The sequence below is a fragment of the Carassius auratus genome, chromosome 45, assembly GCF_003368295.1.
Source record: "Carassius auratus strain Wakin chromosome 45, ASM336829v1, whole genome shotgun sequence".
NCBI classification, from domain to species: domain Eukaryota; kingdom Metazoa; phylum Chordata; class Actinopteri; order Cypriniformes; family Cyprinidae; genus Carassius; species Carassius auratus.
In genome coordinates this window covers 2,170,472-2,197,144 of record NC_039287.1, presented here as the reverse complement: position 1 = coordinate 2,197,144, position 26,673 = coordinate 2,170,472, and the positions used below count along the sequence as shown (strand labels likewise).

At 38.3% G+C, this 26,673-nt stretch overlaps 3 protein-coding genes across 3 annotated transcripts; 1 reads left to right on the top strand and 2 right to left on the bottom strand.

The window, feature by feature from the left end:
• The first annotated feature begins 622 nt into the window (after positions 1–622).
• Positions 623–5,615, top strand: LOC113062864 (cleavage and polyadenylation specificity factor subunit 3-like). The gene is made up of 18 exons (XM_026232901.1): positions 623–841; positions 1,044–1,107; positions 1,188–1,285; positions 1,365–1,493; positions 1,594–1,771; positions 1,853–1,942; positions 2,099–2,249; positions 2,327–2,502; positions 2,616–2,774; positions 2,858–3,004; positions 3,075–3,227; positions 4,064–4,172; positions 4,266–4,364; positions 4,432–4,526; positions 4,615–4,702; positions 4,878–4,944; positions 5,026–5,122; positions 5,211–5,615. The coding sequence occupies exons 1-18, from the start codon at positions 771–773 to the stop codon at positions 5,310–5,312; spliced, it is 2,073 nt and encodes a 690-aa protein (XP_026088686.1). The 5' UTR covers positions 623–770; the 3' UTR covers positions 5,313–5,615.
• Positions 5,616–5,617: 2 nt separating this feature from the next.
• Positions 5,618–14,556, bottom strand: LOC113062863 (disintegrin and metalloproteinase domain-containing protein 17-like). The gene is made up of 19 exons (XM_026232900.1): positions 13,982–14,556; positions 12,962–13,094; positions 12,738–12,871; positions 12,559–12,647; positions 12,294–12,483; positions 11,922–12,049; positions 11,537–11,623; positions 11,346–11,456; positions 10,590–10,734; positions 10,374–10,465; positions 10,150–10,302; positions 9,855–10,054; positions 9,552–9,655; positions 8,455–8,589; positions 8,231–8,361; positions 8,033–8,111; positions 7,866–7,954; positions 7,342–7,398; positions 5,618–7,264 (listed from the first exon to the last, which is right to left on the bottom strand). The coding sequence occupies exons 1-19, from the start codon at positions 14,067–14,069 to the stop codon at positions 6,881–6,883; spliced, it is 2,529 nt and encodes an 842-aa protein (XP_026088685.1). The 5' UTR covers positions 14,070–14,556; the 3' UTR covers positions 5,618–6,880.
• Positions 14,557–14,856: 300 nt separating this feature from the next.
• LOC113062865 (14-3-3 protein beta/alpha-1-like) lies at positions 14,857–25,121 on the bottom strand. Its single transcript, XM_026232902.1, has 6 exons — positions 24,998–25,121; positions 23,887–24,322; positions 18,468–18,591; positions 16,851–17,014; positions 16,099–16,194; positions 14,857–15,926 (listed from the first exon to the last, which is right to left on the bottom strand). Exons 2-6 carry the CDS (start codon positions 24,178–24,180, stop codon positions 15,867–15,869), a joined length of 738 nt encoding a protein of 245 aa, XP_026088687.1. The 5' UTR covers positions 24,181–24,322; positions 24,998–25,121; the 3' UTR covers positions 14,857–15,866.
• Positions 25,122–26,673: the final 1,552 nt, after the last annotated feature.

The window sequence follows — 26,673 nt, the reverse complement described above, 5'->3', positions numbered from 1 at the left end:
GCATAACTTGCACAAGCCATTGTCCATTACATGAATAAGGAGTAAACGATTATATAATACATGAACAAAAAAACAAGAATAGATCCGTAAAATAATTAAGTAAAAAAAGTGCATGTATACTTTCTTTCTTTCTTTTTTTTTCACAAACAAGAAAACATATTTAACACTTTGTTGAAAAGTACAACAGTACAACATGTAAGAAATTATCTTACTTCAGTTTTGTCCACTGACTGAGTTTGTGACAGGCTGATACAGATCTTGCTGCTTTTGTGATAATTTTTGGACTTTTCCCCTTAAATGTGACTTAATTAATTATTATTATTTTTTTATTATTATTTAGTATTTTATTTTTTTTTTGGTAATGCCATAAAACATTTTTTAATATGTTGGATTATCTCTCTCTCTCTCTCTCTCTCTCTCTCTCTCTCTCTCTCTCTCTCTCTATATATATATATATATATATATATATATATATATATATATATATATATATATATATATATATATATATATGTATACTTTTTTTCTAGCCTAATTGAGCTTGTGTAATTGTGACAGACTATTTAACTATACGCTTTAGCTAACTTTTGTTCTTTTTCTTTATTTTCCCTCCGAACTTTTATTTTGACTTATTCATGACTACACACCGGAAGTACTTTTGTCATGTCCATAGTGCGTGGTTTTCAGTGCGCATGGAGGTTGTCTGTTATTATTATTAGAAATATCGATGGATAAGTAACACTAAGTTAAACGTAAAATACATTAAAAGCATGGCTACAAAACGTAAAGCGGATGTCCCAGTTCCTGCAGAAGAGAGTGATCAGCTCCTCATAAGACCGCTGTGAGTTCAGTTCATTCAGACTGCGTTCAACAGTAGTTCTGTTCTGCGCCAAATGTTTTGTTGACTTACTGTTTGACTTACAGTTTGCAAATAATAAAACAATATTTACCTGGACCAAAAGGACATTAAAGATGTTTTGCACCCGTGTTAATCCTTTCTCTGAGTACTGTAACTGTGATCTTTACTGTGATGTTTCTAACAGAGGAGCTGGTCAAGAGGTGGGCAGGTCCTGTATCATCCTGGAGTTCAAGGGTCGTAAAATCATGGTAAACACAATTTTGTGCTCTGTCCTACTTTTGATGGATTGTATTGACAGATGTGTTTTTGACATGTTATGTCTTTGCAGCTGGACTGTGGCATCCACCCTGGATTGGAGGGCATGGATGCATTGCCTTACATTGATTTGATCGACCCAGCTGAGATTGACCTGCTCCTCATCAGCCAGTGAGTCCCATTCTCTAAATAAAAGATATGAAGTCATTGCCATCTAACTATATGTTAACCACCAATTTTTGTCTGGCAGTTTTCACTTGGACCATTGCGGCGCCTTGCCATGGTTTTTACAGAAGACGAGTTTCAAAGGGAGGACTTTCATGACACATGCCACCAAAGCCATTTACCGCTGGTTGCTTTCAGACTATGTGAAAGTCAGGTACACCAAAGCATTTGTTTCAATAAAACGCCCCTTTAACAGTTAATTTTTTTATACAGAGCCAGCTCTAATATATTGTCTGGTTTCCTTGTTCTTGAAGCAACATCTCAGCGGATGATATGCTGTACACTGAGACCGATCTAGAAGAAAGCATGGACAAGATTGAGACCATCAACTTCCATGAAGTGAAGGAGGTGGCCGGCATCAAGTTTTGGTGCTACCACGCAGGTCATGTTTTGGGAGCAGCCATGTTCATGATCGAGATTGCAGGAGTGAAGGTCGGTGAAGTTTATTCATTCAGATCTTTTCAGCAACACTCTCACACAGTTTGTGCTAATGATCATGGTCATTCTCTTCAGCTACTGTACACAGGAGATTTCTCCCGTCAAGAAGACAGACATCTCATGGCAGCTGAGATTCCCAGCGTCAAACCAGACATTCTGATCACAGTGTGTACTCGATCCTATGCTGGCAATATGATTTCTTTGTGCAGAGTTCAACAAATGATGTTCTTCTCTGGCCCCACCACAAACACTCTTTACTTGTTATTGACCTCTTATCTACAAAATAAATTAGTTACACCATCTTCTTTTCTATTCGTGTAGGAGTCTACATATGGCACGCACATTCATGAGAAGAGAGAGGAGAGAGAGGCTCGTTTCTGTAACACAGTCCATGACATAGTGAACCGCGAGGGCCGCTGTCTCATCCCCGTGTTTGCTTTGGGTCGAGCCCAGGAGCTGCTGCTCATTTTAGGTGAAGTCCAGTAGTCCAGACTCTCAGCCTCATCATCAACAATGCCTTACTGAACTTCTGCATGTCCTCTATTTCAGACGAATACTGGCAGAATCACCCTGAACTCCATGACATTCCCATCTACTATGCCTCATCCCTGGCAAAGAAGTGCATGGCTGTGTACCAGACCTATGTGAACGCCATGAACGACAAGATCCGCAAGGCCATCAACATCAACAACCCGTTTGTCTTCAAGCATATCAGCAATCTCAAGGTCTTCAAAATCTGGGAATAATAGACCAGGCAGAGCTTAGATTTGAGCTTGGCTTAGTCATTCTGTTAGTTGCTCTTGCTTGCTTTTTAAAAAACTTGTGTGTTCTCCTCCAGAGCATGGACCATTTCGATGACATTGGCCCTAGTGTGGTGATGGCATCTCCAGGTATGATGCAGAGTGGTCTTTCCAGAGAGCTTTTTGAGAGCTGGTGCACCGACAAGAGGAACGGTGTCATCATAGCAGGTTATTGTGTGGAAGGCACGCTCGCCAAGGTGAAGCTCCTTGATCTCCAGCCACAATATCACCTCAGATCAGCATCAGCATTAAACCTGCCCTAACCCTGTTTTCTCTTCAGCATATCATGTCTGAGCCAGAGGAGATCACCACCATGTCAGGACAGAAGCTGCCGCTGAAGATGTCCGTGGACTATATCTCCTTCTCTGCTCATACGGACTACCAGCAGACCAGCGAGTTCATCCGAGCTCTGAAACCTCCTCATGTGGTAAGTGATGGTCACGGCAGCAGGTCATCAGGTTCTAGATCAGGTGTCATGTTATTGTTGTGGTTTTCAGATCCTGGTCCATGGAGAGCAGAATGAGATGGCTCGACTGAAAGCGGCTCTGATAAGAGAGTATGAGGACAATGATGAGGTTCACATTGAGGTGCATAACCCTCGTAACACTGAGGCCGTCACGCTGAACTTCAGAGGAGAGAAACTGGCTAAGGTGAGACCGCAGCTGTCTCTTCAGTTTTCCCTGTTTTGCTCGCTCATATCCGCAGTTATGCTGGGTACACACCAAAAGATAATAAGGCTGATTTTGGGCCGATTTCCCCCCTTCCGACAATCCTAGCTATGTCCCCGGATTATCTTGATGGTTCTATAGATGATTTTATCAGATTTTACCGTGGTGTGAGGTGTGTTAAGTGTGTCCAAACCTGATCGGAAGAACGTCTGAGCCGCCCCGATAGCGAATCAAATTTGAAAGTGGAAATCACAAAGTGAAATTGATGTGGACAGCAGAGATGGAGGATCAGCTTGTTGATTTGTGGCAACGGCACAAATGTTTATACAACGTGTTGTGTATAAAATTATTCCAAACGCTATCATTGCAATGTCTTCCTGCATATCATCCGCCATGCTTATTCTGAAGTCTCTCGAGATTCCCAGTGTTCACAGTCGAGACTCTGGTTGAGAATCTGTTCGTGTGTGGTGTGCTGTCTTTGTCACATCATGGCACACCACACACTATAGGAGCAAAACGGTTAAATCTAGGATTTTTTATCCTCCTGTTTGTGATCCATTACATTTCGAAAATCTTATAAGATGTAAAAAATATTTTGGTGTGTACCCAGCATTAGATCCAGCTACTGTAGTAGTTAGTCAAAATAATAATCAAAAACCGTTCTTCTGCCAAGTTAAATGATTGATTAGTTTCATCCTGACTATACTAACATTTTTCTTTAGATTTAATGAACCCTTAATGAAACATCTTGAACTCTTTCTTTCTTTTTGTCATTACGTACATATATATTTACATATATATTTTTTTGGTCTTTTAAGGTGATGGGCTCTCTTGCGGATAAGAAGTGTGGGCAGGGTCAGCGGGTGTCGGGCATCCTGGTGAAAAAGAACTTCAGTTATCACATCCTCGCCCCCTCTGACCTCTCCAGTGAGCTGGTGTTTGTGATCACTTCAGGTGTTTCATATATGTCTGAGTGTGCACTTCTCACACCTGCCCTTTGTTTTTTTCTTTATGATGCAGATTACACTGATCTGGCCATGAGCACAGTGAAACAGACTCAAGCCATTCCCTTCACCGGCCCTTTTCCCTTGCTTTTGAGTCAGCTACGGCACCTGACAGGTGTGTATACCTCTGTGTGTTTTGGTGATTTCATATGTGGTGCTCATCATGCGTGCGTTTGTTATAGGTGATGTGGAGGAGATTGAGATCTCGGAGAAGAGCACGCTGAGAGTCTTTAACAGCATCACGGTGGTTCATGATCAAAACGTGGTCTTGTTGGAGGTGAGGCGGCACAGCAGTCATTCACACACCAGTCTGAAGTGACTCGGGTTGATTGTGTGTCTGTGTGTCTGTCGTGTTCTTCCTCTAGTGGTTTGCCAATCCTCTGAATGACATGTACGCTGACGCCGTGACCACAGTGGTGCTGGAGGTGCAGTCAAACCCTAAAGCTCAGAAAGGTGGATGCTTTTTACCAGCTTAACAGCTCTTATGCTCTCATTTATTTCCATTCTTCCTTTCTCTTTTCATTGTCTTTCTTTGTTGCTTTCTTCCTGTTTCTTGCTTGAATGGATTCCTTTATTTCCTTCATTCCATCCATCCGTACCATCTTTCTTTCTGTCTTTTTCATTGTAGCTGTTCAGCCCCAAGAAAAGAAGGTGGATGTGAGTGTTTTCCAGAGCAGATTGCTGAAAATGTTCCAGTAAGTTCATCCTCGCATCACTCGGCTTACTGTCAGTGATATTTATGATGAACTAAATTCTGTTTCTGCATCAATCTGCAGAGACATGTTTGGAGAAGAATGTGTCGACTTTAAAGACAAGAACTGTCTCGCTGTAAGTGTCGATGGGAAAACTGCCTTCATCGACCTGGAAACCCGAGTAAGCACAACACTCTCTGATCCGTACACACTTATGTTTTATGGGAAGACAAGTCTTCTTATTCTTGTCTTTTGATATTTGTGTTCAGACTGCAGAATACGAGGAGGCCAATTCTGAAGATGATTCTCTCAGAGAAATGGTGGAGCTCGCTGTACAGAGGCTGTATGAAGCCATGAACCCTGTCATGTGAGATGGGCTTTTCATTCGCTTAAGGAACTTTTGTGATCAGGGTCCATCTAATTTGAACTACTTCAACCAGATACTGGACGGGCCAAAGCACTTGAATTGAACCATTGAAATGAAGTTAAAATCAAATGTAAAACAGTTAAAGGTAAATGTTTATACTGTGTGCAGTCTCTTTCAATTCTTGTATGTAGTGACCATTTAAAGTCCGTTTTTTTGTTTTTTTTTATTTCACATTTTTATGTTTAGGAAAATGAGCTGTAATTTCAGATCCAATCTACTGATTTAATAAAAGAGGTCTTTGAGTCGAGCTGAGGTTGACACTTTATTTAAAAATGAAGGCTTGCAAAATATACCAAGTTACGCAAATATCTAACACAACGATACAAAACACTGTCTTAATATTCAATACTTTCTCTCTTGTCCCGTCACAACATTGTGAGGAACGGAGTATTACGGGCACGTTTCTTAGCCAAAAAAAAAAAAAAAAGGTTTCACAGGATTTGACACCAGAGAATAAAAGCACGCTTTCAGGGTTGGATGACGTAATAAGATCTAGTACGTAGAATTGACACTAGTATGCTTGATGTTTTACAAGATTAGCACCGATACATTCCCAATTACCTTGTTGAACAAGATTCAGAATAAAAGTGACATTGTGATACTCCCTTTTTGAGTTTTCCTTGTAGATTATATAACAAAACACAGAGTAAACAAAGATTTCACAATACAAATAATAAAACAAACAAATAAAATACAAGGCACTTTGGATGCTGATCTCAAAGCAGTGTTCATCAGTTCATGAACATCATGAACATTGTCTAACTCGTCTGTCTTTTGATTTTACTAATGACTTTGGTGTCTCATATAAAGCCAATGAGCCAAAACCTTTCTCATTTACCAAATACCGTATCTATAACAGCTGCTGGTACAACTGATTCCAGAACAATAGAAAGAAGAGACGATATCTGAAAATATCAAATTCCCCTAAAAAGTCAGATTGTCTTTTGCAAACAGTTAAAAGGAAAAACACAAGCTTGTGTTCTACAGAGAATACGAAACAATTTGCTGATGAGTGTCAAGAGCACATAGATGTAAAATATAACCGGTATATTCATAACATAATGGTTCTCATGATTTGTTTGCAACCTCCAAGACAAAAACAGACATGTAAACGTCTTTGTATTGGGCAGTCAAGCTGTAACAATCTATAACAATGAAGCTGGTCATGTGTAGATAACGCTGATGAGTCTGACATCCGGTATGTTTGTGTGTGTGTGTGTGTGTAAGTGCATATTGCTTAATCCTAACAGGTCGGAGTTACTATCAAATGCCTAGTTATTGAATCATTACAATTTAGTGATCCAGTTGCAGCAGTAGTATACTGAGTAAACTATCCCTTTAAAACATACTGCATTCTGGTTATTTTTAATACTGGTGCTGTTAGCACACATTGCAGATCAATGATTATGTATCGCTTGTTCTGCTCAACTTTGAGCATTCCCAATCATATTCCCTTAGAATATTCTTCAATCATAGTCACATTTTTTCCACCATTCATTTATACAATTGCACTTAACATTCAGTCTCCTTGCTATTACTCCGTCCATGTCTCTTTACTCTGAAGGACATGGCATTCTCTCGGTTCTCTGTCAGATCGTCAAAGGAGCGTGACGCGGAGCCGGAAGTAGGGAAGTCTTCTCCCAGGGCTTGTTCATCCAGGTGGGAATCATAGCTGGGATCTTCTTGGATGGTGGCCATGCGTTGGGGCTCTATTGTAGGGAGAGGATTTGGGGTTGGAGCTGGAGGTGGAGCCACCTGAGAGACGGAGACCGGGGGTGTGCTGGTCTGCAGAGGTCCAGACGTCTGGAAGCGTGGCACTGCTGAGGAGCCTGAGGATGTGGGTGGTTTGAAGATCCGCACTGAGGCTGATTCTAGACTGCTCAGGAGCTCTGCATTCTAGAACAGCACATAACCAGTGTCATTGGTTACACTTCATAATAGGTAATCTTTTCGTTTTTCTGATTGGTACTTACACTGGGGTAGAAGAGTGATTTTGTGTTCAATTGATACTGCTGGTCAAGTTTCTTATCCTAGACAATGAGATAGAGATGTTGAGAAAAACCGTTTTTGGAATGGTCCTTTCATTATTGCAACTTCAAATATATTGCATTTAATATATGAAATATGTATTATCAGTGTTCTTTTGCTTTGAAATCAATCAAGTTTTTCTCAAATTTTGCACTGAAGCAAGTGAAATGTGTTAAATCAGACCGTCTTCTAAGAGTCTGATTTAGATTTTCTCTTGGTGTAAATAGACATTTAGCCTGTGATTCATTTCAACTTTTTATGGTCCAAAAAATATATTTAGTTTTGCTTTTGGTGTAAATAGACATTTTTTTTGTGATTTATAAAAAATATTTATATTTCTTGCAGGAAGCAAGATATCCCTCTGATTATGTTTTATTTTTCATTTCACTTTCAGTGTAAATAGACCTTTTGTCTGCAATTCATTTCACTTATTCGTTTCACTCTTGGCATAAATAGTCCTTTGACTCACCAGACAATGGACCAGAATGCTGAGAGGGATCCAGAAAAGCAGTGAAAAGACCACCACTGAGCCAACAATGTTATCAGCCAGAAACTTCCCTGAGAACACAGACACAGGTCTCATTCCTCCACTGGATGTCAAGTGAGAAAAAATCACTGTGTTCACAGATAACTTACCAAAAGTATTGATGTCCAACTTATCAATGAAATCCCACAACCTCTCAATAACATCCTGGACTTGTTTATTGCATTTGCCCTGGGAAATGAGAGGAAATGTTTTAATAATTGAACGCAAACCATTTCCACTTGTCAACTGGAAAAGCTTTTATAGACGTGTCTTTACATAACTGTAAAGTATGCTGTAAAGGCACTCACCACTCCATCACAAAAGCCCACAGTGCAAGGTTTGCCTTTCCGCAGATAGAGGTGGTTACCCTTGTCATTCACATAAGGAGCACAGACAGCATTCTTATCCCTACAGCACACCTTACAGGAGTTGACTGTCTCTGAAAAATGACATACAGGAAAAGTTAAAAAAGGTCATGTTTATTTGAGACCGATGTTGCAACAGTATTAGCGTTATCAGCAGGTCTGTTTACCATTGCATGCACACGACTTCAGGTTCTTCACAGCTTCACAGAACGGGATGCACTCTCCGTTCAGACACCGGCCATTGTCCACACAGATGGTCTCGTCAGGGAGGTTCTCTGGAGGAGGGCACTCATTGCTGTGTCCTGTAAGAAGCGAAGAACAACAGACTTTCAGTGAGGACAAAGGGCTAGACAAATGCAGTCAAAGTTCATCAGTAAGGAATTTTGCTTAAAGAAAAATAGCCTGTCTGTAGCAGATTTTTGTGCATTGCAACACCGTTTACATGACATTTAAGCACATTTTCTTACCAAGTTTTCATTACCATAATGCACCTGCAAATTTACTTTCAAAATCTTTTGCAATTCTCATTATACAATCATAAAATCTCAACTATACCAACTACTGGAATGGTATAAAAATATTTCCTAACTAAATATAATACAGCATCATTTTTTTGCATTTCAAAGGGAATGGAATATATATATATATATATAGTTTTTTTGTTATGATATTAAGTGACTTCATAATGCAAAATATTTTACCACAAAAACCTATAAAAAAATATACATGCAATTTTATATATATATATATATATATATATATATATATATATATTCCTAACTGTAAAATCTATCTGTTGATTCTGGGCTGAAATATGACCTACACATATTACTGACAGGTCACATGAAATTTACACACAAACAGGATTATAATATATTTTTAAACTTATTCTCAAGCAGTATTGTTGTTCTTAAAATCTAGAAAAAATTGCTTTTCAACAATAAAATAAAATATAAATATAAGATGCTTAGAAATGTTGGCTTGGCAACTAACTGAAATAAGTTTAAGAAACAAATTAAAGCTACATAGAAATATATATAAAAAAGATCTAATTAAAATGACAAAAGCACATACAATTATTAAAGCAACCTAAACTGAAAATAAAAACTAATATTATAAATAAAGTTGATTCAAAATATTACTAAACACTACACTATAAACCATAAATAATACTTAAACTGTTCTCAATCTGAATTAATAATTTCCAGTTATATTCAAGTACATCCAATTATCTAAACTTGGAGTTTGTCAGCTTTTGCCTCACCTGTACAGTAAGAGCTACCCTTGCAAGTGGCATTCATTGGCTCCTGACACATCTTGCCCTGCTTCTCAAACATGCAGTCTTTGCAGCATGCACTGTTCCTGTCACTGGTGTAAAGAAAAAAAAATGACAGAAGTTACAGCATGGAACTGACATGAAAGAAACCCTGTGAGGTGTGAACGGATAATTCAACTTTTGGGATTTACAAGCGAGTAAATTACCACAGAATTTTCATTTAACGTGAACTGTCCCTTTAATTCAGCATCTCTGTGCATTTTTTCATGAGGCCACATGGAGGAGCTGTACCTGCACTGCACATTGGGCTGCAGTTTGCAGTTTGACGTGCAGCAGCGGTCGCTGTTGAGGTGGAGCAGTCCGGGATCACACTCCTCACCTTCCTCCACCCGTGAGTTTCCACACACATTGCTGGTCCTCTTACTGAAGCAGGTGGAGGCCTTGGCCTTCAGTGTCTTTGCTATGGCGTTCTTACTGCAGGTTGAAAACAACTATAGAGGAGCACAAAAACTTAACACTTACAAAATGATCATGTGACATTCAGAACAAGGACACCAAGCTGAATTCAAATCTCCAAAGGACGTACTTTATTGTTAGAGTGGTCCCCGCTCACCGCGATGGGGTACATTACGTATCTGCCCCCCTGGTCTTCTCTGGGCGCGCAGTGCGGCATGTCATCTGGGTCATGAATGGCACCAAAGTTGTGGCCAAGCTCATGGGTCGTAACCAAGTCTGCTTCCTGTTGGTATATGGTCAGAAAATTGTTTTCCAAATAAATAAATCAAGTAAATTTTTTTGGACTTCACTTGCCTTGGTAAGAATGGTTTTCCCATAATTTTGAGTGCTGGTTAGTCCAGTGTTGAGGTATATATCACGGTTGTCATTTCCTGATGGAGGACACTCTTAAAACAGACAAACAACAACAACAACAACAACATATAACAAAACGTCTAAGTTTGCTGAAAACGTAAACCAAATCAATACATCTATAATATGGTATATCTATATCTATAATATTGCACTCACTCTCTGAGCAAAGACCTCCAGGAAAGCCTGGTTTGGAAGGAGCCACGTACGCCAAGCCAAGTGTGCCTTCATCAAAATCCTGATATGTGAACAGATGAGCTAAGCACACCTCGGATGCATTATCTGCGATGTCAATGCTAAATTGCTGCAGGGGGAAGACAAAATGATTTTTTTTACTACATTTATAGCACAGCGGTTTAATCCTGACCTTAATCTCAAGGCAAATCAGGATCTCTAAATTCCCTTGGGAATTTCTAAAGCACAGTTATGGAACTGGTTTTCTATCTACAAGCAAAGGTCTCTGGAACATTACATATCTGTACAATTTTACTGTACTTTTAATAAAGTAAATGCAGCCTTGGTGAAATTATATTTATCTTACTCGCATCATACTTTTGAATTTTTTTTAAATCACTCAGATTTAGAATTCACATTTTTGAGGTATGACTATGAATCATTTCAAATGTGGAAGAAAATGTGAAAAAGTTAACCACAGACTTATTTTAATCAAAACTCCCACATAAATAGGCTAAATGATGGTAATTCTTATAACATTTCCATTCTTTCTTTTTCCTGGTTCTCTGCCAAAAAGTTTGCAGGAAGAAATGGACAGCTAAAACACAATAAACAAGTCCTCAATAATATTCTTCACTTGCAAGTATACAAGCAGCTCTCATTGTTTCAAATTAGAAGAGAATACAGAGAAGACGCTCTCATTAATCGAGTCATTCGCTCCAACAGCTCCAGCTCGCTCACCTCCAGGAGCTTCTTGACGTCCCAGACATTTTTGCTCTTCACAGGAGTCCCTTCCATGTTGAAGTGGGCACCTCCCGGCTCTACTTCTGTGGGTGTCTTGTTAATTATGATCTGTAAGAGACAAATTTATGTTTCCTGCTCCAAAATAGCATCTCGTTGTATCCCATGTTCCCTTAAAGAACCATGCTTACCTGCTGAATCTGAACTCCATAACCTTTAAACTCGTTATCCCAAGTTGTATTACGGTAGATGTCATCCACACGATCAATCAGCTCAATCTAAAACACATCCAAGGCAAATTTGTAAGACATCTGCCAACAATTTGATAAATCCCTCCTCTCAGATGACAGGTTTGAAATGGAAATGTAAGGTGCAATGCAATGATACTCAACCAGGGGACGGGGCCAACTTGGAGGCCTCAGCAAACTTTTAAGAGGGCAACAATATGACTTAAAATGATTCTATTCGAAGGTTGGGGGTAGGTAATGTTTAATGTTTTTAAAAGAAGTGTCTCATGCTCTTACCAACGCTGCATTTATCCCATCAAAAAGTAAAAGTAATATTCTATCTTTTTACCAGGTAGTTGAGGGTGGTGCTCTCCTCATTACGGCCCATGTATTTGAAAAAACGATAGTCGGCCACAAGCAGCAGAGGGCAGGTGTTCTTACTGTGGTCATGCGTCTGCCTTCTCTCTCTCAGGTGCGCTATGGAAGAGAAGCAATGGAGAGAAAAAGATGGTGAAAATAGACAAAGGGTGAGAAGATGGGAAACTTTACACATGGGTGACAAAACAACTGTGTAAAGAGGCGTCCCACATTACACTGTCTAGATTCAGCTCTGATAAGCAGGGGTGTCAGGTCTACTTTAAACCAGATGTGTTGTTACAGAGATTGAAATTTCAGGATTTGATAACATGTAAAACCTCGACAAATTCTCTCAAAGACTAACCATCCTCCTCCTCTTCATCTTCATATAGTGCTCTGGCTGCTCGCACACTTTCTGGAAGTATCTCGCTGGCATCTGCACTGATGTAGCCGCACACTTTTGGAGCCGCCAGCCGGCTCACATTCCTGATGTCTTCAGAGCGATATACGAGCAGCCGATCGTCACCAGCGTTTTCCATAAACCTCCACAGTGGCTGAATGGTTTGAAAATCAATGTACTTTATTTGTTAAGGGGCATGAACTAATTCATATTTGTGATGTTATAATACCTCAATGTTGTATTCCGCTTCATCAGTAAGAATATGAGCAGTGAAGTCATTGTCGCCGATATGTGCTTGTACTCTGGAATTCTCCTCTCCTAGAAATCAAGGTAAAAAAACTACACATGAATGATTAGCTAGATTTTAAAAATTTAGTGAGTACTTTAGATGTTAAAACACAGAGTTACCAATCACATGGCCAGTGAAGAAATTTTCTCTCTGGACCTCGTACATCTCTTGAGCGCCGTTCTCTTCTACGATCACTGCCTTGAAGTCATGGGTGAAGAGCTCTGTGTTGGTTGTCAGGTACAATTTGAAATGCCTGTGAAAAATTTAGGAGAGTTTATCAAATGACTGAGCACTAATATTGGCGGTGACATTGTGTCATGGGACATGGGCGATGAGTATTCACCTCTGCAATGCAGTGAAACCGAGAAGTCTTTCTGCATGCGTTTGCGACTGGACTTCTCTCTTACGAACCGAATGCTGTTGAAGACTGGACAGCTGAAGAACATCAAAGTCTGACAGCAATGAGCTGAGCTGGTCTGAAAGAAGCACAGGAAACAACTGTATACCTGTCACTAAATGAGATTCATTTAGTGAATTAAGTGAATTTACTGCTCAGAAAGATTTTCTCTCAACTATGGACACGGAATAAAAAAAAAAAAAAAAGGTAATTGTGACTTTATTTCTTGCAATTCCAAGTCTACGTCTGACAATTCCCATCTTCCTAGAATTGTGAGTTTATGACACAGTTACAACTTTATTTTCTCAGTTGTGTTTATATCTCACAATTTTAAGTTACCATCTTGCTATTCTCACTTTTTCTTAAAAAAAATGGACATTTATATCACAATTCCTACATTTTTCTCTTAATTCTGAGTATTGCAATCGCGACATTTCTTCTCAGGATTCTGTTTACATCTTGGAATTCTGACTTGCAATTTCAGGTTTGTATCTTGCAAATAATTCTGACTTTTCCTTAGAATAGTGAGTTTATATCTCACAATCCTGACTTCTTTTATTTGAACTCTGAGTTTATTTGTCAGAATTCTGAGTTTCTCTTTTAAGAGCAAAAGATCTAAAAAAAAAAAAAAGAAGAAGAAGAAGAAGAAGACTGGAATGGAACATAAAACCCCGAGTAAATGGGGTGGAAAAATAACTTTCACTACAGTCACGCAAATTTTCAGCCTTTGTGTTGTTTTGTGACATAGAAAACTCCTAAAAACGCTTTTGCAGTTTAGTTTCTCAAACTGTTTGCTGAAAGTCATTCCATTCAATGACAAAAACAAGGAGATCAGGGATTTGAAACGATACAGTAGGGGGTTTGAAAAAGCGCAATATGCTATGACGGCGTCACCAACACAACACAATCTTTCAATGTACGTGTATCCATAATGTTTTTAAATTATTCCCTTTCCCAATAACTCACCGTATTCGTCGTCTAGGACATCCCTAATGTGTCTCCTTGAGCATTCCGTCAGGAAAAAAGACGCCAGAAAGAAAACGATGCGTTTCATGGCGAGGACGTTAATACACAACACAGCACTTCACACAGCAGCGGCGTTTAATCCCATGGATTACCAATCCGCTTGAGATCAACATCTGGACATGGCCAAACAAATGCACACGCTCACATCTGGCTGGGTAAAACAAAGCCACAAAGTATCAATCGAGTATCAAAGAAGAAAAACAAAAACGCTCACTTCAAAACGCTCTCGTCCATGTCGCCTTAAATTATAAAGAAAAAAATAGATTCACTCAAAACCAAATCAAGCCAACATCTGAGTGCGGTGAAATACCCGGAAGTATTTAATGTGGGATGGCTAGATCAGATTCACGCGCCAGGAAATGACTATTAACTTTATCTAGAGATCGTGTTGATGGCGTTTTTAAAAGACTGATTTAAAGGGTTGATTTAAAATTCACGCGTGACTCTACACTGGACATTTTAAATGGGTTTTAGTCAGTGTATCCGTGAGTTACGTAAGAGGATAAACTCTCGGGCTGTGTCTCAAACCTTGTGTGCTGTCTATATCGTCAGCATTTGTTCGGCGTCACAGTCGTGAGAGCGTGTCTAGGTAGAGAGCTCACTTGGTTTTGAGCACAGCCTCGGTCCGGACACTATTTTTAAATTCTTACCTCAAACACCATGCAATTCAGACCAGTGGAGGACAGTAGCCTATACAAGCAGGCGTAAACAGGAAATACATCAATATGTCCATATAATCAGAAATCAAGTCAATTGCATCACGTTATCGGACAAGCCTGAGATAAAACAAAGAAACAAATTTCGAGACAAAACTGTATGGTTTATAAAATGGTCGTTTTAATTCAGATTACATAGCTGTTATGTAGGGCTTGTACATTTTCACAAGGCTTTGGGGGGACTACAGTCAATGATTAGCAAGAACACAAGTGGTCCAAATAACTATTGACATCACTTGACAAATCAAACATCCTCTCAACATGTGCATAAACCTGCAATGAAAAAGTACTAAATCAAACTGTGGAACAAGTATGCAGTATTGGTTCCCATTCCAGTGTATATTAAAAAAATGGGCATGCATGATATATATTTTTTTTCCTTTTTAATTATCACAAGACATTGCAAGGTAACACATTATAGTGAAAACCATAACAAGGCAGGAGTGTTTCGTGTCCTTCATGATGAAGACATGATTTAAATGGTCTATGAAAAGTGCATACTTGGCTGAGCAAAGCTAGCTGACTTGGTAGATCAGACAACAGCCTTCCTGCTCTCAATACTAAAGCACAGGCTCATTTTAAGCCAACACTATGACAGTCAACAAGACATTTATCTCATTCAAGTGTATGTTGATCTCCCTAGAGAGACATAAAAATGGAAGGTGATATAGCAGGACAGGAACTAGCCATGCTTGAGGCAAAACGCTTTGCATTTTGTGGCCGACACTTCCACTGTTTCAGCTCACCAGAATATACACACACTAGTCGCTTTGTCACAATTAAAAGGACAATTGATTTTTTGTGAGGCTTATACTTTTCTACAGCAGACACTGCACATATAGAAGGCCAAAGGACAAAAACACAAAACTGAGGAGTGGAAATGTTACCTCAACTTAATATTTACTTTCATTACAACCACAAGCCAGGTGGTGGATAACGGAGAAAAAAAAAGCCTGGACTGATTGAATTCCCACAATCACAGCTCATTGGTAATGACCATGGGTTTACATGGCTAGAATAATCATAAGTGAAATAATAAGGAATGAAGAAGTGTAAAAAGTTGTCTTTCAAGGATTCATTTTCTTTAATTTGTGGACAGACGTGGGTGTTTAGTTCTCTCCTCCATCTCCTCCTTCACCCTCATCTGCAGCGTTGTCAGAGGTCCATAACTAATAAAAAAAAAATTAAAAAGAAGACAAAAAGCTGTTTTTTAATACTAAACATTTATATTTTGAATAATCCATCTTAACGATTTTAATATAACCAAAGCACAATCCACAAGTCTCGGAGAAAATTATTTTTGTTGTTTTGTAGGTCAGTATGACCTTCTTTGTAACTCACTGTGAGGTTGTCTCTAAGCAGCTGCATGATAAGTGTGCTGTCTTTGTACGAGTCTTCATTCAGTGTATCCAGCTCTGCAATGGCTTCATCAAAGGCCTGCAAGCAGAAGGCCACAATAAGTTGAAGTATGTGAAGAACCACAAGTATCAAGCCCCTGGTATGCAAACCATGTGTCTGATGAAATTCAAAGCTTGAGGAAAAGCTAAAAATCCAGAAGGATGAGGGTAAAATTTCCCTCTATTGAGTTCAATGTATAATTAAAGATGAAGTGAGTATTTTTCACTACTACCAGCAACTAAAAGAATGAAAAAATTAGCCCCAACACTATCTGCTCGTTTTGAAAGAGGGGAAAAAAAAACATCTGTAATATCCCTGCTAAATAGCTTATTACAGATAGTCCCTCCTCAGACTCATATTATTTGTCAAGCTGGAAGCTGAAATGTTGAATAAATAAATTAGACTTTAAGTTAAAATGAAAATCATCATTTACTCATCCTCATGTCGTTCTAAACCACTAAGACTTTGGTTTATCCTCAAAACACAAATTAAGATATTTTTATGAAATCTGAGATGTTTCTGTTCCTCATGAAGGTAAAATCACTACATATGATTAACAGATTAATTTTAGCTTATTTGATCTATATATGCATGTAGATTGGGGTGTAAGAAAATATCAATGCGTGTGGGTATTGCAATATTTTGTTTGGCGATACTGTATCGGTTCTCAATAATGTTGTCATCTAAAGACCTACTTGTTTGGCCAGAGCGCAGGCCTGTTCGGGAGAGTTGAGGATCTCATAGTAGAAGACAGAGAAGTTGAGAGCCAGTCCCAGACGGATGGGGTGTGTGGGCTGCATCTCCTTCTTACTGATGTCAAAAGCATCCTGGTAGGCGCCTTGAGAGTTGGTTATAGTGTCTGAAGAGACACACACAAACACACACAAAATGTTATGACAAAATTAGTGATTGGTTAAAAAATATATCTACTGTATATATAACTGGTAGCAATGAGTTAGAGGTTTTGTTCTTAAAAATCGAATCCTACTATCCATGCTGACATGTACATCTGTTCGTAATAAACTCAAGAATATGATGTCAGTTTAATGTAGAAGTATGAATAAAATGGTATAAGAACACACACATGATCAATTACAGAATGCCTTGTTGAAATCTCAAAACATCTCAAAGGCATAAAAGGCATATCCCTTAAGGTCGAGATGGTGAAATATCCTCCTGCATTAGATGTTTGGAAATGTTAGGTGAAGCATATTCTGAACTGGTTCTCCATGACTGCTCCTGTTCTGTAGCCTGCCAGAAGGGGAATTAAAGGCCCCAGAAGGACAAGCAGCTGACTCAAGGAGTGTGCAGAAAACGCCCCATAGCAGCAAAATACTCGGCACAGAAGCCAGACTCATTCATCCAGAACTTTAAAAGGATACTCCACCCCAAAATGAAAATGTTGAAAAAACACAGAAGAGCGTAAGCAGCATGCGTTCAGAGGATATTCTCCAAAATAGCGATAGCGTGATGTGGACAGACACAGATTTTTTTGCATTAAAAAAAAATAAGTATTCTAATCGCTTCATAATGTTACACTTGAACCACTGATGGCAGATGGACTACTCTGACGATGCTTTTCATACTTTTCTGGACCTTGAAAGTACATATTTAATACAGATGTTATTGATATTTCAAAAAAATTAACAGTAAACATCAGTTTAAAAAATGGTGAAAAAAAAAGACATGTATTTTAAATCTAAAATGTTTTTGTATAGGGTCCTTTTTCAAACAAAAATAGAGCCCTTTAAAATGTTCTTATTTTTTCTGGTAATTAGATAAAGTCATAAAACATTTACTTTAATTTATTCTAATCCAATAAATTAAATCCTTTTATTTTTTGGCAACTTGCTGCACAAGAGAGGTTAATTGTTCAAAAGAAAATAAATGTGATTATTCCATTAAAAATAAAGATTTATTAATATGCATTAGCAGTAGTAGCATTAAGTCTTAAGACTGCTAAATAGTAATAATCTCTGATGTTTCTAAACGTTAAATTCAACTTTTATTTTGACGGGTTGCCGTGAGGAACTTGCAGCTGCTGTGTATGGGATATGACACTAGTTTTCTCAAATGAAACGGTAAAATGCTAGTGAAGTGACTCTCAAGAGCAGCGGAATATTCATGTATTCATATCAACAGAGTGAGACAGCAGAAGCTGAAAACACAGATGCAACACTGATGAGGTCTCCCAAATACAGACCAAATTTGTGTAATTCACATCTGAAATGGAACATCTGTGCTTCAATATGAGAAAGCAGCATGCATATACAGCACTTTCCTTTATAGCTGAAAATCAGTTAGATACTTACCCTTCTTGACATCTCCTGAGGCAACCTCAGCAAGATATCTGTAGTAGTCACCCTTCATCTTTAAATAGAAGACTTTGCTCTCAGCATTTGTGGAGTTCTTGATCAAATATTTGTCCAGCAGTCCCTAAGGGCAGGGAGAGAGAGGAAGTATAAGGATAGACCGATAGAGAGAGCTTGTTTATCTGCTTTAAACAAAACAGTTACAACAGAAGCAATTGATTAAGGTGGAAATGGCTGCAGTATAACGGGATTATAAACATGAAAAATATTAACTGAAAAAGCAAGAACAAAGTTTCTCATATTTTATACTAAGAACACAAATTCCTAGTACACTGACTGATATTCAGCATCTACCCCAGTTCACCACATTCTGGGTGTTGGTGTTACAATAGGGCTATTAGACAAACCATGCAAACACAAATAAACACAGCTGAAAAGCACAGAACGGTGCAGACTTCCTGTATGACACCCCAGCCTTTTCAATGCTCAGCTTGTCATTTGAGATCTGTTGTGCCAACTGTGTGCATTTCTCCACTGTGAAATTAAAAACAAAAAAAAACAAAAAGAAAGGAATTGAGGAAACTAAAAAGAGGAGAAATTGAAAAAAGAAAAATGAAGACAAGAAAATGGCTTTAACATGAAATTAATCTAAAGAGAGTCATGTACTCTGGCCCCACATGACCCAGCGATTGCACAGTCTGAGCAGCAGCCACGTCACATGTGCTTCCTAATGCCCGATTTATCAGAACGTCTGAGCACTGCAACACACACCGCTCATGACAACACAGACACGGATGTGTCCGAACATAAAAGCCACTGTCAGCACAGAGGCAATACATCAGCGTTTCCCAATTCCAGCCCATGTTCCAAAGTGAAGTAAACCCCTGCTCAGTGAGTAGGGAGCAATGAACACTGTGTAGGGATCATACCGATCTGAACACTCATTCACCTAGCTCACTTCTAACGAGATGGTCATCTGAATCGGGTGTGTTAACCAAGCGAGACATGCAAAATAAGTGTGCAAGGACTGGAATTAGGAACCGCTGGGCTATATCATGCATCATTAACCAACGAGAAAACTTTAAAAAGTACTACAATACCAGGATGGAAGAACGGGTTGTTTGTCTACCATTCTCGCTTTGTCTGCACAGCATGTGTGAATGCGCTAATGACGTATTCTGTCTGCATGAACAGGGTGCGCAGAGGTATGGAGATACATGTTGACAGGCAGGTAGCAAAGCTATTTAAAACACTTGGACCGAGCTTTTTGCTGAATAAAAGTATAAATGAAAAAATAAAAATAAGAAAATCTTGCTGAATATTTTAAAAATTGCATATGTTGTATGCAGACTACCACATTCAGAATATCATTCAGATTCAAAACAGGAGTTATGCATCAAGAGGAAAGTCCTACAGGGACCCCCCAAAAAAGCTTTATGTAACATTTTGGAGGATTAAAAAAAAATAAAAGATCCTACACGTCATTTTAGTGCTACTAATGAAAGTTGTTTAAACATCAGTGTTCCCTGCCTGCTGTTAACAGCAACCATATTTTAAATGCTAACTGTCAGAAAAGCAAGCATGACATTTAACCCAACTTTACACATTAATTAGTTTCACAGGTAATCAGCACATGAAAAGGAACTGAAACAGGATTTGATAATGAGAGCAGAAAATGTATACAGTGATATAGCAATTTAATCTGCACATGACTGTACAAAGTTGACTAACAGCAAACAACAAAAATAAATGGAAACAAGAAGGTAATCGCTTCTGAACCAGAAAATTTGAGCGTTTTAGCAACTTTGCCATAAAATTCCCATTAAAACAGACAACGGCTCCTCTGTTTAGAATGTCTTTTTCAAGGCAATTTATTTTACCATATATATATATATATATCGGAGAATGCTCCGATTGGTCGATTTCATTTCCATTTCTTAATAAAAGCAGTGTTTGTGAGCACAGTGCTGCTTGGGTACAGCGTTACCGGGGAAACCGCTATTTTTACTGCTCTGGTGGGAAAGAATTAATTAGCATTTTCATTCAGACCAACAGGAAAAGACCAACAAGTGGGCGGGTAATATTCCAATGTTTCATGTTGATGTCAACATGACATGGCTTATGATTAGTTTAAAAAATGACTCGTTTCAATGATTCGTTGCCCGTTTGTGTTACAGTCCTGAATGTGTGCCTTTTTCTTTTTTTCTTCTTCCCGTTTTTAGTTTGATGTTAACCACAATTACTGTATAATTGTAAGACCCTGCTAATGAGGTTAAAATTTATTTTTATATTCATCTAACAAAAGTTTTTTAACTTGTTGCATTGACATTGCATGCTACATGACGCTAATGCCTGTGTATAATTATGCTGTTTTTTAGAACTTATTGTAGTGAGATTTTTTACATTTTCACAATTCTCATACCCTGCAGCTATGCTGTAGCAGGCAAATATAGATGTATGTACGTACATGCAAACTTTTGAATTTGTACTTTCCTTAGCATGCCAACTGTCAAACAGGACTACAGATGAAAATAAGCCACTGGCTAACTCTGGCATGTCATAGGCGGACTGTTGTTAATATGTATTGTCCTGATAAATAAAGTAAAGTAAATTCAGAGTCGACTTTCTTTCGAGAGACAATAACTTGATACAAGGTGCACTTGTCAGATTTAAAACTTTGCAGGAGGTTTTCATTCACTTAGAGCTGTGTTACACACTGTATGAAAGGTAATTTTCAAAAATCCATACCAGGGGCACTATGCACTATGCCCACTATGCTTTTTTTCAGCATAAAGAAAATGTAAAAAACAAAAAACAAAAACAAAGTGGCTGTCATGATGATGTGCACGTCCATTTCCTGCCCCCAAGCTTTTTTAGTTTTTTTTTTATTGTTCTGCTCTCACAGTATGTAAGACAACAGACACTGAGGTCTTGTGATCTGGTCACCTGATGTAATTAAAAATAACCCATGAAATATTCCATTGGAATCACTCTTGAAATCTCTCGTTTCTCTCTCAAAATCCGTATTAATCTCATAGTCCTATATATCTAAATAGGGAAATGCAACCATTTCAGATTTAGTTTTAAGTCAATTTAAAGTAACAAATACTTTTTTAATGGTTTTAATTCTAGTTTGAGTTTACGATAACTCTCAAACCACCAGATCAATTTCTAAAGAGTTTGGTGACCCTGAAATAGATTTTATTTTTCACCCTTATGTTGTTTAAAATTGACTATATATTAAGGAGATATTCTGCATGAAGACACTTTTCAAACTATCCTCTATATTCCACTGAAGAAAAAAAACAACAACATTCAGAATGACAGGTTAAGTCAGTAATGACAGAATTTTCATTTTAGATTGAACTGTCCCTTAAAATGATCTGTTAGTCCATACATTTTAAGTTTCTGCAAACTCTGCTAATTATTTACTGCATCTTTTATAAACACTTGACATGAATAGTCTTGTCTTTGCTGCAGCAGAATTTCAACAAATTTGAAAAGTGTGTCAAACAGATGACTGGGCTACCAGGAGAATCCAATACTGATGACACAGAACCTCACTGTCACTGCCTGTGGGAGGAGAGAGAAAGATGCTGTACTTTTGCCTGCAATACATATTGATTGTGAGAAACTGAAGGCTTGGTTGTTGCTCTCTGCTCCACTGCTCGGTGAATTCTCTAATAGTTCCACCATGAGAGCCTCTTACAACAAGAGCACTGTGATGACGTGCCAAGCTTTACTCTAGAACACTGTATGTGCCACGGCTCTATACAATGCTCATTTAGATATGAATTCAACTATTCCTAATACAAAGAAGTGGTCGGGAACATAACCACGGAGTTCAATGTCTGTCATGTAGTGCCAGTGATGACACTGCTAACAGTGACAGATCCCTGCTGGTGCTCACAACCAGCTCTTCATCATCACTAAACCTCAAAGCTTATATATGTATGTGCATATATAATCCTCCATATGTACTACTGATCTACAGAGGTCAGACAGGACTGTCAGTATAGAAACACAATATATTATAGCTGGTATAAACTACAAGGATATAGTCAGTCAGTATTAAGCATGGTTAGAATAAACTGTACTGCACTGAGTATAGCCAAAATATAGGCTCTATAGATTATAGGTGGTAATGGAAAAGTACAGAGCAAAAACTGTATAGATTTGGTATAGTGTACAAAGTCAGTATTGAGTATACCAGCCATTAGACTACTGCAAGTACATATTACAGCTAGTATATGCTACTATAGTACAGTAGTATAGTATAGTACAGCTAGAACAAAGTTCACAAAAAAAGAATGATAACTAAAATAATGATTTTAGCATCCACAACAACAACAAAATGTTAACTGTAGTGTGCACTTTTAATAAACAAAATGTTTTCTGCTGATTTACATGCTTGAGCATTTTCATTGTTCATCAGCAGTAAGAAATCTGAAAATGATTCTGAAAGTTATTTCAACTATATTGCTCATCTGTGTAACATTAGTTGTGGTGTGTGGACTACAGAAGTGTCATAAAATCTGAGTAATTATCATCACAAAACAACCCAAAAGAAATAAAATAAAATAAACACACACACACACACAACAAAGAAATGTTATAAAATGTAAAAAACTATTTTTAAACAAACAAGTACAAAAATGTTAACTTAAAAATGAAACTATATAGAAAACAATTGCACAAAAAAAAGTGACATAATAAAGTGAAAATATAAAATAAAAAAATTAAAAACACTACAGTATATGAATAATAATAAAAATACTGTAAATGGCAAAAAGTGTGTAACATGGAAACATAGAATGTCAATATTTACTATAGTTAGCACTTATTCCACATAGAGAGAGAGTGTGTGTGTGTGTGTGTATATATATATATATATATATATATATATATATATATATATATATATATATATATATATATATATATATATATATGTGTGTGTGTGTGTGTGTGTGTGTGTGTGTGTGTATGTATGTATATATATATATGTGTGTGTGTGTGTGTGTGTGTGTGTGTGTGTGTGTGTGTATGTATGTATGTATGTATGTATATATATATATATGTATATGAATAATAATAAAAATACTGTAAATGGCAAAGTGTAACATGGAAACATAGAATGTCAATATTTACTATAGTTAGCACTTATTCCACATAGAGTGTGTGTATGTATATATATATATGTGTGTGTGTGTATGTATGTATGTATGTATGTATGTATATATATATATATATATATATATATATATATATAAATAAGCAAATATAGAGGAAGTATAGATTACAAGATATATTGAGCCAATATAGAAATCTAGTATCTAGTAGAGTAAGTAGTTAGTACATTGTCATAATAGAGTATGCTGTGTGTATAGTATGTAGGCATTATAGAGTAAAGCCTTACCAACACCTCGTTGCAAATATCGCGTAATTCAACCTCCACCTTCTCCCTGTACTCCTTCACCATCTGAAGCTTCTTGTCGTTCCCCTCGGTCTTCTGTTCAATACTCGAGATAACCCTCCAGGCCGACCTCCGGGCCCCGACCACGTTCTTGTAGGCGACGGAGAGCAGGTTCCTCTCCTCATTGGTGAGCTCGGCTCCCTGCTCCGTCACCTGCTTCATGCACGAGGCCATGTCATCATAGCGCTCCGCCTGCTCCGCCAGCTTGGCTTTCTGAATCAGCTCCGTCTTATCCATGATTTAATCGCACAATCGGCCGTTTAAACTCCGGAAAATGGCGAGTCCGGCAAAGAAAGGAGGGAGAGAACGATAGTGTGTAAAGGGGGAAAAGAAGAAACTGGCTAACCGAAGCAGTGCGGGAGAAGCGATCCAAGAGCACCTGAGGAGAAATAAAACATCAGATATCACTAAAGCAAGCGCCCCACACAAACTGAGGCGAAAATTATGACAGCTTTAATGCATAACATGTTCAGGAAGAACACAGATTTAGGAATATGGTATTTTAGCAAATTTTCCCGGCTTTCAAGTGGTCAAAGAACAAGTGTTGTTATACAATACATATTTTAACGTGCATTTAAATCATGTTAAGCGGTTTAGAGGCTCAATTAGATCACAAAATAAATAGCATGGGGATTTTAATATCCAATATAAACTCTTCAATTTCTCATTTTGGGTTACGTTACGTTTCTCACGCTTGTCTAATATATAAACCAGCCAATGGCTAACCTGCTAATAACGGACCACGGAGAGCGATACGATTCCGTGTCACATGCAGCAAAGCTATCCGCGATTCATGTAGAGCACTTAAACGTTGTTTAAGGTAAATAATGTAAATAAATAACAAATTATTGCATTGGTTTTGAATAAACCGTGGTTCACCTGATAGCGCGTGCAATTGATTTGGTTAGCTCGTGACAGCTAACGACTGCACCCCTATCTGACAGGGATTTTGTGTTTTCCGAAATAGAACCTGACAGAAACATTATCATATTCATTATATAACTGAGTACGTAATTATGTACGACGGGAAAGAAGAAATCAGAAAATGTCCCACCTTGAAGAACGGTACCGATCAGCTACTCCACGAAAGCTATATCCGCTTTAGGTTGGAGGGAGAAAAGAGTCGCCTTCAGCTCAACCGAACTGAAATATGGGTGTGGCTTTAAGAACACGAGTCCAATCATGTCTCAGATTGCCATGCTTTCCAACGTCTGTCAATCTAAATCGACCAATAATCGATAAGGCATTGATGTAAGGGAGGGGTTAGAGGAGGATCACTCTGCGACCATGAGGTTCAGGTTTACTCCAGTTAGAACAAGTGAGAGGATGTCATTCACGATGGTTAAGCCCCACCCACCCTCACCTTCGTATTTTTGCCTTAAAGGTGTCATATGATGCTGCAAAAAAGAACATTACTTTGTGTATTTGCTGTAATGAAATGTGTTTATGTGGTTTAAGGTTCAAAAACACATTATTTTCCACATAATGTCCATTATTGTTCCTCCTCTATGCCCGGCCTTCTGAAACGCATCGATTTTTACAAGGCTCATCTATCTGAAAAGCGAGGTGTCCTCTGACTGGCCAGCCATCCAGCGCGTTGTGATTGGCCAAATGCCACAAGTGTGTGAGGGAAATGTTACGCCTCTTAACATATTGTGATTCCTTGTCCAGCAGGAGCAACAAGACATAAACATAGAACCCATTATAAACGTTATGTAAACATGATTTTTAGTCATGTTTTCTTTTGGAAAGCAAAAACAAAGTAGTTTTGCTTTCTAAAACGAAACAATGTCACACACCGCGGCCTTGAGTGAGCAGAAGCCGGAGGCCTGGAGTGAGCCGCAGCCAAGAGTGAGAAGAGGTGGGCGGCTTGAGAATGGCGCGGCAGGTGGATTCTACGAAGGAGCGTACCTTGGTCTTGCAGCAACCACATGTGACGACCCCGGGCTGGATGCCGTTTTGTACACGGTGAAAGCCGATTCAGCGATCCACAGTGCAAAGTTTATGTATTTCCTCAGTGACCAGCATGGATCTGCTCCAGGCATGACGATGCGAATATCGTATTCAATTGGAAGACTAAACAAAGTAGACCTTTATGTAAATGTAAACCTTTAGCTCTAGGTCGGATTCGACTCCGCTCTGACTATGACTGTTTTGCAACATATACTGTAAATACTTCCCATTTTTACAGATCACTGATCACTGGATCTTCCAACCAGATCATATTTCACTGAATAACAGGAACACAAAGTGATAGAGATGCTATAGGCATCTGTTTATATCTTAAAACCATGTTATAGTGCTGTCTTTTTAAATCTTCCACTTTATACTTCCGCTTACTCCACTTTATATTCTTCTATCAAATGTAAAATTATATGGCGACATTACAGTGATGAGAACAGTAATACTCTGAGGCTCCTTCTCAGCACACATCCAGCCTGCTTGGCTTATCTAACACTCACATGGAGCCTGCTGTGGAGAAAGTGTGAGTCTGCATATGATGAGTGCTGGGCATTTATGTCAAGTTTCTGAACTGCTGCTCCCTCTCTGGCCTCAGGGATGTAAAGCATTCATAGGAAGAGGAAGAGAAAGAGGGAGAAGGAAAGTGCTCCCTGATTAGAAAAGCTTAAGATAAGGAAGATGTTTCCAATGAAGTTGCTATATGTGACTAAGTACCCCTTAAAATAAATAAAGAAAATAATATATGATGAATAATGAGTTTTTTTTTTT

Bases quoted from the DNA above. Each gene is read 5' to 3' on its own strand.
- LOC113062864 (XM_026232901.1), top strand. From the start codon at position 771: ATGGCTACAAAACGTAAAGCGGATGTCCCAGTTCCTGCAGAAGAGAGT. The intron at 1,494-1,593 runs GTACACCAAAGC...TTGTTCTTGAAG, and splicing joins TCAGACTATGTGAAAGTCAG to CAACATCTCAGCGGATGATA. The intron at 4,365-4,431 runs GTGTGTATACCT...CGTTTGTTATAG, and splicing joins TCAGCTACGGCACCTGACAG to GTGATGTGGAGGAGATTGAG.
- LOC113062863 (XM_026232900.1), bottom strand. From the start codon at position 14,069: ATGAAACGCATCGTTTTCTTTCTGGCGTCTTTTTTCCTGACGGAATGC. The intron at 12,050-12,293 runs GTTAGTCTTTGA...TCTCTTCCATAG, and splicing joins AGATGAAGAGGAGGAGGATG to CGCACCTGAGAGAGAGAAGG. The intron at 10,055-10,149 runs GTACGTCCTTTG...GCTCCTCTATAG, and splicing joins GGGACCACTCTAACAATAAA to TTGTTTTCAACCTGCAGTAA.
- LOC113062865 (XM_026232902.1), bottom strand. From the start codon at position 24,180: ATGGATAAGACGGAGCTGATTCAGAAAGCCAAGCTGGCGGAGCAGGCG. The intron at 17,015-18,467 runs GTAAGTATCTAA...GTGTCTCTTCAG, and splicing joins CTCAGGAGATGTCAAGAAGG to ACACTATAACCAACTCTCAA. The intron at 15,927-16,098 runs GTGAGTTACAAA...TTTTTTTATTAG, and splicing joins TGCTTAGAGACAACCTCACA to TTATGGACCTCTGACAACGC.